The sequence below is a fragment of the Haliotis cracherodii genome, unplaced genomic scaffold (assembly GCF_022045235.1).
Source record: "Haliotis cracherodii isolate W230 unplaced genomic scaffold, xgHalCrac1.p SCAF_5, whole genome shotgun sequence".
Taxonomy (NCBI): domain Eukaryota; kingdom Metazoa; phylum Mollusca; class Gastropoda; order Lepetellida; family Haliotidae; genus Haliotis; species Haliotis cracherodii.
The window spans coordinates 64,169,503-64,183,462 of record NW_027266308.1 but is presented as its reverse complement, the minus strand read 5'-3'; the positions used below and the strand labels follow the sequence as shown (position 1 = coordinate 64,183,462).

The window sequence follows — 13,960 nt, the reverse complement described above, 5'->3', positions numbered from 1 at the left end:
CACAGTTTGGTCCTGTTGTTACACTATCTGGTTTTATAAAATGGTCGGACTTTGTGACATGGTTGCATGTGTGACGCGAAAAACAAGCAAACAAAGCATCATACATCAGTTCAGGAATCGTTTATTTTTGGTTGCCATTTTGTTACGGAATTAAAATATAGAGTTTTTGAAATATTATATGCAACATTGCTATCAAATGAAGCTTTTCTGCCTATTGAAAACTACCGGATTACTTAATCAGATATATAAAGTATTTAAAAAACAGAGGGAATCATTTGGTTAAGTAATCAATCACAATGTCAGTTCTTATCAGGAGCTTTAAGATTTACCTGTTTCCTATTATGAGATATAGATTGTGTCATATACTAGAGTTTTCTAATTTTATGAACATAGCTAAAAGGAATGAAATACCGATGACATTGTCTTCGTGTTAAATGCCATATGTGTCCTCAGTCGTTCGACATTATTGAAAATTGAGGAAAATTCATTCAAAGATTTCATCTCCATGAATATAATACGGCTGGACTTGAACTACCTTTTTTACACTCATTCTTCGTGTGATCATAACTTTCACATTGAGGTTAGAGTAACCTACCGTTACCTATAATCGTTCAAGCTCCTTTCCAGCGCGTGACACCCTCTGACTGACTGATATAGGAGATTAAAGGTGCGCTTTCCGACTGTAGCGAATTTCGCAAACGGGCCTGGCCGGCCCATTTAGTGTATTCAGAAAAGGGTGAAAGTGTTGTGTGTAAACCAAAAGGGTTTTTTTTCATCTAGGGTGGGAACCTTATTTAGATTGAGGGTGGTTTGTAGTGTGGTTATGTGTGTTTGGTAGTGGGTGCAGTGGATGAGTGCGTGTTCAGTGGTTTTGGGTTGTTTGCAGTGGGGGCAGTTGCCTGTGGTGTGTCTTTTAAGGTTTTTTAGGTGGTTATTTAAGTTCAGGTGTCCTGTTTGGAGTTTTGTAATTAATCCGTCAATTGTTTTTGAGGGGTGTAGGATTTTAGGTTTGGCTAGTGGTTTTCTAAGCACTTTTTTGATTTGGCTATTTGAGTTTTGATATTGATTATGCCATTTTTGGGTTATTTTTTGTTTGTTTACACTTTTAATTTCTGATTATGAGGTGGGTAGGTTTAGGCTTATTTCTGGTATTTTGAGAGATTATTTAGCTGCTTTATCGGCGCTTTCGTTGCCGTAAATTCCTACGTTGGCAGGGATCCACAAGAAGGTTATTTGTTTGCCTGCTTTTGTTAGGTCGTTGGAGCTTTTAAGTATTTGGTTTATTTATTTAGGTCGTTTTTTGGTATTTTTGTTTTGGAGTGCTTGTAGTCCACTAAGGGAGTCGGTGAGAATTAGGATTTTATTATTGTTTTTAGATTGTTGGTTATGCAGGGCTGAGGCCATGTCCATAAGTTCGGCCGTGAATATAGATTGGTTGTTAGGGAGTCGGAAAGATTGACTCCGAAGCCGGTGTGGTTGGAGATCGGGTCTGAAGATCCGTCAGTGTATATGTGACACCCATTTGGCCAATTTTCGTGTATGTATGCAAGTGTGGTGGTTTTAGCTATGTTTGGGTCGGTTTGTTTATTTATTTGGTTTGCTAGCATTGTGTCTATTTTGGGTATTTTGAGTTTAGGGGTGAAGATATTTGATTTTTTGCAGTTTTGTTTAAGATTTTGAGTTTCGTGTTCATTGAGGTAGTTAGTTATTCTTTGGGATACTGGGGTGAGTAAGGGGTGTTTGCGAGCTAGAGCTTGGTTTCTTGGGCTAATGTTTTGGTTAATTAAGTTTTGGATGAGAGGGTTTGTTTGAGACGCAGCCCAGAAGTTAAGGCTTAGATGTTCCCTGCGTAGATTTAGTGGCATTTCCCTTGTAAGGGCCTGAAGTGAGGTGTAGGAGGTGCCATGTTGGGTGCGTGTAATTAGTTTAAGGGCTTGGTATTGTATTGAGTCAAGTTTTTTTATTAGAGAGTTGTTTAGGGTATTGTATATGGGGCAGGCGTAGTCTAGTTTTGATCTCATTAGTGCTGTATAGAATGAGAGGAGGGTATCTTTGGAGGATCCCCAGTTAGAGCCGGTGAGACATCTTAGTGTGTTAAGGTCTTTGCTGCATCTAGTTTTTAGGTTTTGGACATGAGCCTCCCAGGTGAGGTGTTGATCGAAAATGAGTCCTAAGAATTTGGTTTGTTTTTGGAATTTGATTGTTTGGTTGTTTAGCTGGAGGATTGGGAAGGCAGGTTCATGTTTTTATGTTTGAATACTACTCCTGTTGTTTTATCTTTTTTTTAGTTTTTGTATTAGCCCGTGGTGCCATACCATGTCAAAGGTTTTAGAGAAGTCGAGGAATATGCCTGTGGTGTATTGCTTGTTTAGTTGTCCTGTTTTTATATCCTGTTCTAGTCGGGCGAGGTTATCGAGAGTTGATCGGCCAGGAGTGAAGCCGCTTTGGTCGGGGTTTATGATGTTGTTTTGGTCTAGGTAGTGCTGTAGCCTACTTTTAGTCATAAGTTCCATTATTTTGCAGATATTTGAGGTTAGGGAGATGGGCCTATAGGAGTTAGCCTGATCTGCTGGTTTATTTGGTTTAGGTATTGGGATTACTAGAGCTTCCTTCCATGAGGATGGGACCTGTCCGCTTAGGTAGACTAGGTTGTATAGTTTAAGTAAAGTTTGGAGTAGTTTGGTAGGTAAATGTTTGATTATTTGGTAAGAGGTGAGGTCTAGGCCAGGGGCTGTTCCTTTTTTTCTATTGTTTAGTACGTGATTTAGTTCTTCTATGGTGTAAGGTTGGTTTATTTCTAGGTCGTCTTGTCTGTTTTCTTTGGAGAATTTGGTTTCTTTTTTTAGTTTATCTTGGAATTTCTTACTGAAGTTACTGTTGCTACTAACTTTAAAGAAGTGTTTGGCTAGGTTGTTGGCCTTTTGGGTGGGGTTAGTTGAATTGTTTATATTGGGGCTTTTTTGGTGCCGTTTGATGCGTCTGATGGCGTGAATTTTGCGCCACACCTTCCTAGCGTCGGTGTGGTGGTTTAGCTCCTCACAGAATTTTTTCCAGTTTTTGGTTTTAGCAGTTTTAACTAGGTTTTGGACTTGGTGGTTAAGCTCATGGGCTGTTTTGAGATGAGAGAGGTCTCGTTTAGCTCTGTTGAAAGCTGATTTGCGTTTTTGTCTAGTAAGCTCTATTTCCTCATTCCACAAAGGGACCGTGGGTTTTCCTGGGTTGGATGATTTGAAGGGGATTGCGGATTTGGCTGCGTTGATTATGAAGTTAGTTAGGTTTTGACAGAATGTTTCGGGGTCTTTTGTTTCTAAATCGTTTAGATAAGCTAGGTTGCATAATTCTTGGAATTTGTCCCAGTTGGCGTTTTTGTACTGAAATTTAGGTTCCTGTTTAGGGGTTTGATTTGGTATTTTTAGATTTCCTAGGGTTATATTTATGGGGAAGTGGTCGCTGCCTAGAGGTACTGGGTGGACGTCCCACATCAGACTTTGTGCTAAGTCTGGAGTACATATTGTTAAGTCGATAGCCGACATGGTGTGGTGGATTTTGTCGTATCTTGTTGGTTGGTTATTGTTTAATAGTATAAGGTCATTTTTTTCGATCCATTCTGATATTAGTTTTCCATGGTTGTCTAGTTCTGCAATGCCCCAGGTAGGATGATGGGCATTGAAGTCTCCTAGGGAGATGGTTGATTTATTTCCTAATTTGTAAAGGATGTCTAGGTCTGTAGCTTTAATGGTTTTAGTGTTGAGTGATAGATGTTAATGATTTTTATTTTTGGTTATTGATGGTGACTTGGATTCCATTAGCTTCTAGATTAGGAGTGTTTACTTTAATTTCCTCGTAGTTAATATCCTCACTAACGTAGATGATTAGACCTCCTCCTGTTCTGCCTGGGATGGTTTTAGACCTGTCGGTTCTTACTGCGTTATAATTTGGTAGGTTGAATTTAGTTTTATGTGAGAATTTTGTTTCTTGAATACGGGCTACATGGGGACCTTTATCTATTTTGAATTTAGCTTTAAGTTCAGAACCATGGCCGGCGAGGCCATTGGCATTCCATTAAAAAATGTTTAGGCCTTCCATTGGGAAACTAGGTGGATTTATGTTTGGTTTAGTTATTTACTTTAGTAGGTCATTAAGGTTGCTGCTGAAACGGTCGAAAGAGGTGGTGACGAGTTTTAATTTATGTGCTACACCAAAGAAGGCTTTGGAGCTGGCTTCTGGATTAGACTGCTTTAGCATGTAAGCTAGTAGGAGGACTAAGTTGTTTAGTTTTTTGCTTGCTACGTTTTGTGTGAGATTTTTTCTATAGCTTTTGGTTTTTGGGGCTGACATGGTTAGATTGTTTATTTCCACTGAGGTGATGTATTCGTCCTCTTCGGTTAAGTTATCTTTAGTTTGGCCACTCTCTTCGGTGGTGGGTTGCATGCTGGGTTTGGGTGTGAGAGTCTGAGTGGTTTCTGTAGTTTCCCTGTTGACTGGATGTTCGGGGGGTGCTTGTAGGTTTTGGGGTGTTGTTGCCCTTGTGGCTGTGATGGCTTGTGTTGTTGCTGGTTGTCTGGTGGTCGTTGTGCGTTGGGTTTTGCTTGCGGGTGTAGATGTGGTAATTGTGGGGTGAGAGGCGGGGAGGGTGAGAGTGTGGGTTTGTGGGATGTGTGGGATGTTTGTTTCGTTTGCGATGTATGCGTCTTGCTGATTTTTGTCCCATACGGAGCCTGGGTATACTGTTTTGCGTGCGTGAGTGTTGTTGTTTGGGGGTGGTGTTGGTAGTAGTGGTTTGTATGCTTGCGGTGTGGGTTTTTTGGTTAGGATTTTGGCCGTGTTTATGTCTATATGTTTGTTGGCCTGTTGGGTGAGTGATAGTCTGTGAGGGCATTGGTTGGAGAGTGATGAGTGTTTTATGGACTTGGAGGGTGTGCATATGCCTGGGCAGTCCGTTTGGGCACAGTTTTTGCATTTAGTTTTTTTGAAAGTACATTGGTTAGCGGTGTGATTATATTGTAGGCAATTAGAACATTTACGGTGAATTGGAATATTTGTTTAATTTTAGTTGCTGCTATGTAGGATTCCTGATTTGGGAAGATTATCTGATATCCTTTGAAGCTACGTTTGATGTTTAAGTAATTGATTTTTTGTTGCCTTAGCCACATGCTTATTTTATTTGCAGTTAGTGTTGGAGCTAGTTGTACTGAGGGGGTTGGCGAAAAAAAGTAGAGGGCCCACTTGGTGATGAGGGCTGCGGGTGAGAGGGTGTGTGAGGTAGGTGATGCCGATGCGTATAGTTTGCGTTTTCTTGAGTTGCATGCTTGGGGAGGTGGAGTGCTGGGTTGAGTTTCCATGTAGGAGGCTTGAGGGTCTTGATGGCCGTAGCCTGTGGGAATGAGTGAGGGTGTTGCCCTGTCGGAGGTGTTGTGCGCCTCCGCAGGTGTAGGGGATGTAATGCCAGAGATTTCGCTTATCTCGACTTGTCTTTGGTCTGCCATGTTGGGATAGGGTGTATAGGATGTGTCTGACTGACTGATATAGAAGATTTAACGTGCGCTTTCCGACTGTAGCGTATTTCGCACACGGGCCTGGCCAGACCATTTAGTGTATTCCGAAAAGGGTGAAAGTGGTGTGTGCAACCCAAGAGGGGGCTTTTAGGGGTTACTTAGTTATATTGAATTTTTGGAATTTTTAAATTTGGAGTAAATTCCGAGGTTGGTGGAGGAGGGAACTAAGGGAGCCGGGTGAGGTGGGTGTTTGTATGTTTATTGGATTTTGGATTGGTAGATTAATTAGTTTTTAGATGCGCTTAATTAGGTCTGTTTTGATTAGGAATACGCCTAGGGCCTTGAAGTTTTCTAGTTTATTTTGAGGGTTTAGTATTTCATCTAGAGTGGGAACCTTATTTAGATTGAGGGTGGTTTGTAGTGTGGTTCTGTGTGTTTTGTAGTGGGTGCAGTGGATGAGTGCGAGTTCTGTGGTTTCGGGTTGTTTGCAGTGGGGGCAGTTGCCTGTGGTGTGCCTTTTAAGGTTTTTTAGGTGGTTATTTAGGTTAGTGTGTCCTGTTTGGAGTTTTGTAATTGATCTGTCAATTTTTTTTTAGGGGTGTAGGATTTTAGGTTTGGCTAGTGGTTTTCTGAGCACTTTTTTGATTTGGCTATTTGTGTTTTGATATTGATTATTCCATTTTTTGGTTATTTTTTGTTTGTTAACACTTTTAATTTCTGATTTTGAGATCGGTAGGTTTAGGCTTATTTCTGGTATTTTGAGAGATAATTTAGTTGCTTTATCGGCGCTTTCGTTGCCGTAAATTCCTACGTCGGCGGGGATCCACAAGAAGGTTTTCATTGAGGTAGTTAGTTATTCTTTGGGATACTGGGGTGAGTAAGGGGTGTTTGCGAGCTAGAGCTTGGTTTCTTGGGCTAATGTTTTGGTTAATTAAGTTTTGGATGAGAGGGTTTGTTTGGGACGCGGCCCAGAAATTAAGGCTTAGATGTTCCCTGCGTAGATTTAGTGGCATTTCCCCTGTAAGTGCCTGAAGTGAGGTGTAGGAGGTGCCATGTTGGGTGCGTGTAATTAGTTTAAGGGCTTGGTATTGTATTGAGTCAAGTTTTTTAGATAGAGAGTTGTTTAGGGTATTGTATATGGAGCAGCCGTAGTCTAGTTTTGATCTTATTAGTGCTGTATAGAGTGAGAGGAGGGTATCTTTGGAGGCTCCCCAGTTAGAGCCGGTGAGAGGTTGTTGTGAATGGATGAGTGAGTGGTTTGATAATTGCCTTTGAAGTTCTCCCTGGGCTTGCTATCAGCGGTGCTGTGCGTGGGCTTGAGGAGGCTCTGGAGGCTTGGAGAGGTGTTGCTCGCTTGGAGTACAAACTGCAACTCGTCTTTCTCGTAGTTGTCCGGAAGCCAGTCAACAATTATTGTTTGGAGCATCATCCACTGATGATTCAACAACCTAATTTATCACCAGTCCCGTGGCTGTTTCCTTTTTGTCCGGCACTCTTGCTTATTTGATCAGCCGAAACATTAGGGCCTATCACTCGCTCTCCCTGGTAAGCCTAGATCTCACCTTTTCTCAAACATCTCTCGTTCAACAAACGCATTTAAATTAGATGTGAAATCACCATCCCACCGTCAACAGGCGCAGGAGACAGGTACCAATACGACATTAGTTTGATAAATCTTCTGGACAATTCGAATATTGAAAAGAAACTATGGGACATTTTGTATCACAATCAGTCAAGAATTTTAATTTTAGCCAAGTTCTCCTGATCAAACGGCTCCATACACAAACGTTTCGTTAGACAAAAAAATGGGGTGATATGTGCACTTTTCTATCTGTTGCCGGGGATAGACATGGCCACTAGTTTGTTAGTCGGAGACAAATGAAACCAAGACAAAATAAAGCGGGACTTGCTGATTCTCCCCCAAATGTAATTAGGCCTATTTCATTTACAATGATGGAAAACACTTGAATGAAAGTAGCTGTGGACTAGTTGGATATGACCAATGTTGTCTACCCTTTCTTACATGCCGAATTTTAAAAGAACAGTCCAGTATGAATTTTCATAACATTTTTATTAAGAACCAGTTAATCTTATGATATCACTAATACCACATATTGGAATGTTCATGTATGATGAGTCATCAAAAGGCCTGTCTGAATTTACAATCCAGCCTCCAACTGTGACCTTTGACATATTATTATAAACAGAACATGTAGGCACCCCTAATAATACACACAGAGGTGACTTAATGGATCTGGTGATTTCGGGGATTGTGTTTTATCAAGACCCTGACAGTGTGGATCATTGCTCACAATATCGATCACAGATTTGTCTGTCCCAACTTGTTTACATAAAGGCTGCCATCATAAACACAAAACAAACAAAGCCACAGCATTGCAGAGAACAAACAAATAAAATTCAATCATCAATATTTTTTCACTTCATCCCCAGCATTTGATATGTCTTTGGAAAAAAATGTTATATTAAGGTTATCATTTCAATTTTTGTAGAATGATTAACAGAATACAATGAATTATTATTTTTCCAGTCAAATTCATCAAATAACAAGTCAGTATGTCGTCCACATCTAAAAAACACCGTAACTTTGTGTCCGAGCCAATGGGAGAGAAACCTGTGACAGAGCTAGCTGGAATAGGAGAAGTCCTAGGAGGGAGGCTCATCAAAGCAAAATTTGATAAGGTAAGTTAAGGTCTTGTCTCATATTTCAGTAGACAGAAGAATCAGACATTCAGGGTGTCATTGGCTGAAAATTGTAGTATAATTATCCCAACTCAAACATATCATGATCTATTGATTACTAATAAAATCAAATATTCTGTATCTGTATAGATACATAGTTACCTATATAGACCTGCAATTAATGGATGTGATGAAAAATATGAACTGGGCTGATCCATTCAATGATAAGGGGTGGTCGGGTAGCCTAGTGGTTAAAGCGTTCGCTCGTCATGTCGAAGACCCGGGTTCGATTCCTGACATGGGTACAATGTGTGAAGCCCTTTTCTTGTGTCCCCCGCTGAGATATTGCTGGAATATTGCTAAAAGCGTCGTAAAACCACACTCACTCATTAAATGATCCTGTCTGCCTTTTCCTTATCCATGTCAATCATGATCATGATGGTAATCTAAGTAGCAACGTTTCTGTGGCTGGGAATTATTCATGTAGTATCAATATTCAGACATTTGTGCCGATTTTTACAAATTAATCAATGTTGTAATGTATACAATGACACCCTATATAGACAACTGTTTCTGGCAGGAATGATACATTCTATTGGTTAAAAAGACTTGATCATTTTCTCTGGGTTTTATCATTGAAGATAATCTTTAAAGGGACAGGACGTTGACCATTCTGAAGCTTTAACAATTGACGATAGCCCCCGATCTTACTCGGCTCAGCTCGCCTTGTTCCATTTCAGTTTTAGTGACTACACCGTGGGTGTAGGCATGTCACGTGACCAGACTCTCGTCCTGTTTGTAAACAAACTCACTTTAAAATTCTGAAATAAGAACAGACAGGCTTACTGCTAGCCTTTAGATGCTCTTTACATATTGTTTGCATAGTTATATAGACATACTACTACAACTGTGACAGTGCGGTGTATGACAATATAGCTTTACACATCAAAGTGACCGTATATTGCTAGCTTTCAGTAGGGCTTCGATGACAAGAGATGGATGATGCCATGTCAACTTCACTGTGCAGAGCTCTATTATTTTGGTTTGAGAATTAAATTGGGCATGTGACATGACATTCGTGATTTAAAACACAGAACCGTCAACGGACTGTCCCTTTAAAGATTCTGCTGAGAAATTAGTGTCCAGCCTACTACACAATATGTCAAACTTTATTAATGTTTAGATATGACATGGAATAACTTTTGCAGTAATCATGTAGCTATAGTGCTTGTTGATGCTTCATATAACTGTAAACAAACAAGAGCCCCAGCAACAGGTTGGTATCTGACGTGGCTGTACGATAATAATGGTTATTTTTTAGAATTCCAGAATACTGTTCAACCTCTAAATACTTTCTCCCCGTGTTTATATACTTGTCTGGATTTGTGTTTTTAGATTAAGGAGAATATGTTTCAGTTGTTTATGCATTAAATTGGTGATTGTAACACAGTTCGTATACCCAATTTCTGACAATTCATGGACTGCCTCCATGGTCTAGAACATCCACAGATTGATCCCAGGCCGCATCATTTAGTAAAAACATTAAAAGATGGAACTTGTTTGCATTAAGAGGATAGAATCAGGAGTGGGCAGCTCAGTGTCAACATACAGGGTCTGAATAGGGTATCCATGTTAAACTGCGGGTGGTTTCTCAGTGGGTAGCACACTGTGAAACGGGCATAAGTGTGGATGATCAGTGCAATAATCGTCAGTGAGATGTTAAACCCCAATTCATCTCAAGCTCAACTCACCTCATATCCATCAATTGATCTTCAAGTCTTTTCACCTCACCTCACCTCACCTCACCTCACCTCACCTCACCTCATCTCACCTCCAACATTTGATCATCTGTCTGTTTGCTTCCAGGCGTATGAGGTACTGGGGCAGTTCCTGGTGCTGAGGAAAGATGAAGAGTTGTTCCAAGAATGGCTGAAGGAGACATGTTCTGCAAATGCCAAACAGTCTCGGGACTGCTACACATGTCTGAAAGTCTGGTGTGATTCCTTCTTGTGAGATGCCTGCCCAGTCACATCATGCTTCTGTCCACACGTTCTTGTGTATATTCTTGCTTCTTTGTTCCAAGTTGTTTCTAAATCCACTTTTGTTAAAACAGTTTATTGCTAGGTTATAGAGGTGAAACGATACTTTCATGCGCCGATACGATACATTTTACTCTGTGTCGATACAAGACGATACACTTGCTAAAATACATACTGCTTGTTTAATGACACCCCCCCCACCCCCACCCCCACCCCCACCCCACCCCAGCGTTTTTGTCAGTAAAAAATCGCAAAGGGTGTTGGAATAAAGTTCACCACTAAAAAACGAATAAGTGTCTACAGCTAGCTTTTCCTTTTTAACTTGCCCTGAAATATTTATAGTCAAGACGTATCCACAGTATTTGACGAAAATATGCATATGGCGATACGTATGATATTGTGGCCTTTGTATCGTGATACGTATCATTGTGACCTTGCTGTATCGTTTCACCCCTACTAGGTTGTGATGAGAGCTACAGATCACACTCTCTGCCAAGAAACAAAACAGTACTGCACTGCAGTAGAACACAAAGCAATAAACCTATGCAACATGGACCAAAGAAATTATAATGTTCAAGCTTTATCTACCAGGCTAGCAGTTATTTTTGCAAGGGTTGTTAATACAGTATCACTATAATATCAATGTGCTGTGATTCTTTTGCCTTTGATAAAACTTGCAGGAGTGGATCCTTTTAAATTGTTGACTACTTGTCATAAATAAGATATCCATATTCAGTGTATAGCCATCTTGTTTGTTTGTAATGCTTTGGTAGGGTTAGCTACACAGCATGACGGACATATTTATTGCCTTAAGACAACCTGTTTTAATAACTTGAGCTGCAAGTTGGGTCGCAGACTTGTATGCAAATAGTAGTTGCGAATATTGATAAAAAATTAAGGGGGTCAAGATGCCATTTGGGCATTTCAGCAGTAATGTTTTAATGTAAGAACCCAACATCCTTAATGTTTTACATTAGAGAATCGGCGAAAGGACACGCTTGCCTCGGGAAGATGTATGTTGCAGTGCAATAAACGTTCTAAACCAAAATGTAAGGTTCCATGTCTAAATCTAGTCCCTCTTTTTCTAAATGGAGCAGGCTGATCTTTGATCCGAGTAAAAGAACGGGCAGGATTCAACTATTCGCTTATTCTGCACTTCACAATATAAGTTCTTAACATAAAGATACTTTGTGATGCTGTGGTGACACAATGAATTAATTATTCATCACCATACAGGAAGATAGGAACTAAGGTAATTATGATAACTGAGAGATTATATACATACATTTAGCAATGTGAATTTTTCAAATATGTTGTAGCCATGTTCATTAAACTCTTATTATAATAACAACTGTTGTCACTGTATTTTGATTACATTTTGGACAAAAAGAGGTTAGTGTGAACTTGGTTTCAAATATCATGTCTCTTGTGATTATATTACATCAACGTCCCTGTTTATGCTCTGAAGCTGATGGCTATTGACCCCCGTGAAGATCCGGGTTTGAATTGGTCTTCAGCAGCCCGTGCTTGTCTCCCCCTGTGAAGATGAGGGTAAGAATTGGCCTTTAGCAGCCGATGCTTGTCTCACCCTGTGAAGATGAGGGTTAGAATTGGCCTTCAGCAGCCCCTGCTTGTCTCCCCCTGTGAAGATGAGGGTTAGAATTGGTCTTCAGCAGCCTGTGCTTGTCTCTCCCTGTGAAGATGAGGGTTAGAATTGGTCTTCAGCAGCCTGTGCGTGTCTCTCCCTGTGAAGATGAGGGTTAGAATTGGTCTTCAGCAGCCACTCACTGCCTTGGTCGATCCATGTTGTTGAACACAAGTGGCATAGATTGATGCTCATGATGTTAATCACTAGATTGTCTGATCCAGACTTGATGATTTACAGACTGTCGTCATAGAGCTTGAGTACTGCAGAGTGTGGTGTTACAAAACAAACAATAATTAATATGGCTGTTTCCATGACACCTTTTGTGGATAACAACTCCTTTATTTATTGATTAGAATCTAGAAGTTGCTACCCATAAAAAGTTTCACATTCTTCCAACTTCTAAATGCCTACAAAATCAAAGACTTTAATGTGGCTGTTCATAACACTGCACAAAGCAGTGCATGGTGTTGCCATGAGGAGTTGTGCTCCTTACCTTACCTACTAGTCTCTGCTGGTTCCCATGGACACTCCACACACTGAAACAGACAACACAGGGTAACAGTTGAACATGTGCTGGGATCAAGAGAATCACCGGTTCAGGGTTTTAATCCCAGATTTTCTCCAGTTATCACCCTTGGTGAGTCGGCACCATACACATACTATAGGAGTTCACCAGTGGTCTGCAACCTGCTTTAATTTAGGGTTTCTCTCACATTATTACATGGCATGATATGAATGAAATAATCTTCGAAGCACAAGGATTTGAATCAATAATTAATTGATACACATTTTGGTATTTGGTAGAGCGTCTGTCTGGAGAGCCAAAGGTCATGAGTTAGATCCCCGACCGTGGCTGACCTTAAAAGGTGTGTTACACGTGCTACCCTGCCTGGTGCTCGGCATTGAGGGGCTTAAACAAGGACCGGTTTGCTCAGTGTACTGTGTCTAAGGGGGTATTCATGTTAAACTGTGGCATGGATTCTCAGTGGGATTGCCTTATAAAATCGTCATAAGTCTGGACTAGTACAAGCGGCCACACACACATGCATGCACGTCATAAGTACAGTTATCTTGAACACAACGTCAAAACCCATTTCACATCTCATCAGACATTTTGCTCTTCTTGCTACTCCTGAACAAAAATCATAAATCTCCAGAAGACGGTCTTCTACTCCAGGATGTCACTGATCATCAAGTCATATAAAGGTGCAGCAACAGGCTGTGCAGAGTTGCGTCCCTTTGGCACGTCTTTAATCTGTTATGGTTCGGGATTTGGGGATAGGGCTGATCTGTTCCTGAAAATGGTGACAAAAAAGAATTCTCCTCATGTGTTATATGATCAATAGTGTTAGGGCATGTGGGCAGTCTGTGGTTAGAGTGGGTCCCCAGCATCCTAAGCCTGTCGTAAGAGGTGTGTTCATGGATCTGGTGATTTCGGGGATTGTGTTTTATCAAGACCCTGACAGTGTGGATCATTGCTCACAATATCGATCACAGATTTGTCTGTCCCAACTTGTTTATATAAAGGCTGCCATCATAAACACAAAACAAACAAAGCCACAGCATTGCAGAGAACAAACAAATAAAATTTAATCATCAATATTTTTTCACTTCATCCCCAGCATGTGATATGTCTTTGGAAAAAATGTTATATTAAGGTTATCATTTCAATTTTTGTAGAATGATTAACAGAATACAATGAATTATTATTTTTCCAGTCAAATTCATCAAATAACAAGTCAGTATGTCGTCCACATCTAAAAAACACCGTAACTTTGTGTCCGAGCCAATGGGAGAGAAACCTGTGACAGAGCTAGCTGGAATAGGAGAAGTCCTAGGAGGGAGGCTCATCAAAGCAAAATTTGATAAGGTAAGTTAAGGTCTTGTCTCATATTTCAGTAGACAGAAGAATCAGACATTCAGGGTGTCATTGGCTGAAAATTGTAGTATATTTATCCCAACTCAAACATATCATGATCTATTGATTACTAATAAAATCAAATATTCTGTATCTGTATAGATACATAGTTACCTATATAGACCTGCAATTAATGGATGTGATGAAAAATATGAACTGG

General features: G+C 40.3%; 1 protein-coding gene across 3 annotated transcripts in view; it reads left to right on the top strand.

The window, feature by feature from the left end:
- LOC139444169 (barrier-to-autointegration factor A-like) overlaps positions 1-11,547 on the top strand; it is a 41,942-nt gene extending 30,395 nt beyond the window's left edge. For 2 of the 3 annotated variants that reach the window (XM_071225063.1, XM_071225065.1), the window contains exons 2-3: positions 8,044-8,195; positions 10,062-11,547. In XM_071225063.1, the coding sequence (XP_071081164.1) occupies positions 8,070-8,195; positions 10,062-10,208 (273 nt within the window). In that variant the 5' untranslated portion in view covers positions 8,044-8,069 and the 3' untranslated portion in view covers positions 10,209-11,547. Of the gene's footprint in view, positions 1-5,170; positions 5,263-8,043; positions 8,196-10,061 lie in introns of all 3 variants that reach the window. The other variant, XM_071225064.1, reaches the window with a different exon arrangement.
- Positions 11,548-13,960: the final 2,413 nt, after the last annotated feature.